The 3,946-nt window shown below is 35.8% G+C and overlaps 1 protein-coding gene across 1 annotated transcript in view; it reads right to left on the bottom strand.

Moving 5' to 3' along the window:
* LOC111452261 (extra-large guanine nucleotide-binding protein 3-like) overlaps positions 1–3,946 on the bottom strand; it is a 10,640-nt gene that overhangs the window by 3,567 nt on the left and 3,127 nt on the right. Inside the window, exons 3-5 of the mRNA XM_023092877.1 lie at positions 2,944–3,048; positions 2,676–2,861; positions 2,103–2,307 (exon numbers count right to left, since the gene is read on the bottom strand). Coding sequence (XP_022948645.1) covers positions 2,103–2,307; positions 2,676–2,861; positions 2,944–3,048 — 496 coding nt within the window. The remainder of the gene's footprint in view (positions 1–2,102; positions 2,308–2,675; positions 2,862–2,943; positions 3,049–3,946) is intronic.

The raw sequence follows: 3,946 nt of genomic DNA, 5'->3' as shown, positions 1-3,946 counted from the left end.
TTTTTTTTTTTTTTTTTTTTTTTTTTTTTTTTTTTTTTTTTTTTTTTTTTTTTTGAGAAAGAATAATGAAACAAAAGAAGATGGCAACGAGTTTCTTCATCCTTATTACAAAAGTACACCGGCGCGTCAAGGAGTTCCTCTGCATCATATTTGAAGTATGGCCTCCTTGGGCAAGGGACAAAAAAATTCACCTTTTGAGTGCGTTCTACCCAAGTATTCTTAAGAAACTGTTTAGAAGGAACACGCCTCTATTTCCTCTATTATCAAGGAGTAAAAGAACGAGTTAAGAGTAATGAGTCATTCAAGTCCAAACGTCAATGAAGCTTGCCCCTGGATTAGAAACCCAAACATTGTCAAGAAGATGAGATAGCTCAGTCCACTTGGAAAGCTCTCTATCACTAAGCCGCCTTCTAAACCTGAAATTCCATCCATCACTTCATGGTTGTTTAACGAACTCTATAGAATAACCATCATCTAAGCTTGAGACCATATTTTCACCTATTTACAAACATTTTGGCTCCCTCAAAAAGAAATTTCCACCCTCTTCCTTATCCTCTAACTCAATTTAACTCCATTCTAACCTACTGAGAATAAAACAAAAGGCTTTAGGATTTTTTTTTTTTTTTTTTTTTAAGTGTCTAAAAAATTGAAATAATCCTACCCTCAATCTCTCAGGCTACCATACTAAAGCCATTACCACCATCAGCTTAGTATTCAAACAATTTCTCCAAGAAAAAGCAAAATATTTGGAGAAAACACATCCTCTCTCCGTCTTTCAGCCATTTGATATTACATTTTGGATCCAACGTTGGGCTCTAATGTAAGAAAGATGAAGAAACTCCGACTGGCAAAGTCCTACATTCAGTCTTCTCTATGGACAGAATAAAACTATCTATATGCCCCAGAAAAGGCACCATGCTCGTACTTCATACTGCCTTCCTTGGACTGTTGGGCCTCAAGGTAACCGATACTGATCAAATTTCATTTTAGTAACAACCCTCAATCTAATTTCTTGTGCAGAACCACTAAAATATTCCTTTTCATATCATTCAGCTTTATGCAACCTTTCACTTCCGCATATTCAGAAAGAAATTAGGACTCAGCCGACATTTTTCAGCCTCGAGTTCACACACACCACGGACATAGTAAATGCCACAACCAAAATTATCAGACACAGGCTGATCAATGATATGGTACCACCCGAGTCAATTGCATGAGTGAAATTGTAAATGATTTCATCCAAGTGCCAGTTAATAGTACAGCAGGACCTCTCACTCATGCTATTAAAGATAGCTACAATCTGTGTCATTCCCACTATTTCCCATTGCTTACAAAAACGAGTTTATGTAGCTGCTGTTAGATCCATGATGTCTTTGCAGAATGATGAAGTATCTTCCCACAAGGAATTTTAGATCTAAATCAACAAATTCTACTCAACAATTCTGGGATTAATTAAAAATAAAACCATCATATATCAATATGATGAATAAATCCGTTCAAATGCAAAACTAAGATATTTTCTTTGTAGGGAACCAGCTATAAATGGTTTATCACTAACCAAAAAAAGGTTGTCCACAAAAATGTTTATTCATTGTCAACTTGTTGTAGTTATTATGTACGTTGCACAGAAGTGACTAGTTGAGATGACAGTCCCCAATTATATCTTTATGGTTCAAATAAGATGTAGTTACTTAAATGGTTGATGAAGGGGAAAAAATGAAAACAAGAAATTAGCCGCTCCGCTATCACGCCAATTAACTACCACACTTTCTGAAGAAATCTGTTGCATTACTGGTCTAGGGCTTTTTATTGGTTAATCGTAGGAATTTTTTTTCTTAAAGGAAACAAGATTTCTCAAAATATTTCATAGATGGATAAATAGTAGTTAATTGCACCTATAAGTTAAATACGTTTTAACCATAAATACTATGCCAATTGTTTGGTACTGTGATGATGGTTGATCTAGCTACATCCTGGTTAAATTAAGTGTGAGTCTCTTTTTATTATAGTTCCCAAAAAGGAAGTTAAATTTCTTTTCAATTCTGGAAAGTGAAAATTACGATTTATAATTAACAAGCAGAACTTTATAAGAAACGCCAGACCTGAGACAGCCTTTTCAGCATCCAATTTCTCTTCAACAGTGGCTCCTCCAAATTTCTCGGCAGTTTTCTCAATAATAGCTTCTTCTTCAAACCGTTCCCGGCCCTCGAGCAAAGTACTAAGATACTTATATATATTGCTTTGAATCATAAACTTTATATTCTGGAGCTCTTCCGGAGTAAACCTGCTCCCATATAAAAATTTAGCCTGTTCCATAAAGACAGGCAGGATACCTCGAGTATTAAAATGATGCTATAAATTACAAATAAAATATACTAAGAAAGAACGGACTAAATGAGAGGACATCCAAATCATAATTTACCATGAAAGGTTGATTGGATGATTAAGCAAAACAAACAAATCATCATTATTGTTTATTACTACCAGTTTCCATAGCTTTATGTGTCTAGGGTCAGCTTATATGCCCTTCACATAAAGATCAAATCATAGTAAGCTTTTATGTCATTGAAGATGGGACAAGAAATATATAAGATCGGAATTAAACCAAATGGGAGTAATTTCGGAAACTAAATAAATGCTTGATTCAGGGCAAAAAGAAATAATGTGGCACGTGCCTGCTTAAACAAAGTGCTAGTTCCAGATCCTTCAATCCCAAACAGGAGAAGCTTATGAATTCTCCCATGCTCCAAGTACTCCGGCACAGACCTGCCGGACATGGTGGTTGGATCTTCTTTTGCCCCATGGGGATTGCCGGGAGGTACTGGAAGTGAAAATAATGAACACAGCAAGCGGGTTGATGCCTGCCTACCAATAATCATTATATAATCAGCACAATAATGTTTACTGCAATTAAAACCAAATGGCAAATGCAAGTGATAGAACCTTTCCCCATATGTTCCCCTTGATATTATTTTGGCCCTCTTCCTCATAAGATCCATCATCGTACACCCAGAAATGAGTATCTCGAGGACACTGCACATTGGCCAACTGAGAAAAAAAGACACGGTAAGAGAAAGGCACAGACATTTTTCAACAGAAAAGGCACAAAAAGAATGCCCTGACCTCCCGCGGATGCAAAGACAAACAAAATAAACAAAGAAAATGCAATATCTCTTTTACATTACCAACCTTCCCACTTATTACATGTCTCAATTCAAAATGCCATAAAAGGTGACTACTGAAATAGAAAGATTATTCCGAAACTAGTTCTGGAATGGTCCACATCTTGTCTGATGGAACATCATAAACTTCTTGGTAGACAAGGAGGACTTCGTCTATTTTCAAGCTCTTCTCACCAAATGGATATAAAAATATTTTCACAAAGACAATGCCTTATGGATAAATCTTAAAAAGACTAAATATATTCCTACATAATGTACAAATCAATCCCCACCATCTTTTACAAAGAGACCATGGAAGTATATAAAAAAGCACCAAAACCTCATCACTAACAGCATTTGCCATAGGGTGGGTAATGGAGGAAGCACATTTTTCTAGACTAACCCTTGGATTGAAACGACCATGCTAACCTTGCAGCATCCATTTTTTATAGACTCTCATGGAAAAACGGCCAGGATCAAAGAAACATGGAAAGATGTCAACAAATTCTAGGACCTAAAGGTTGGTAGGAACCTAGAAGATAACAAGGTTGGTAGGAACCTAGAAGATAACGGAGCAATAAAATAGGTCAAGGTAGAAGCAAAATCTTTAATGATGGGCATAGGAGAAAAGGTAGAAGCAATAAACCCCAATACCAGCGGAGACAATATGGAAAGGAAATCACCCTAAAAATGTGAAGTTTTTCCTATGAGAAATAGTGCATAAAGTCATTAGCACAAGTAAAAATCTACCCAAAATAAAAAAATAAAAAAAAAAAAAAAAAAAA

Source organism: Cucurbita moschata, unplaced genomic scaffold (genome assembly GCF_002738365.1).
Source record: "Cucurbita moschata cultivar Rifu unplaced genomic scaffold, Cmos_1.0 Cmo_Scf00014, whole genome shotgun sequence".
NCBI classification, from domain to species: Eukaryota; Viridiplantae; Streptophyta; class Magnoliopsida; order Cucurbitales; family Cucurbitaceae; genus Cucurbita; species Cucurbita moschata.
The sequence above is the reverse complement of the archived record's forward strand: the minus strand, read 5'-3'. Positions and strand labels throughout refer to the sequence as shown.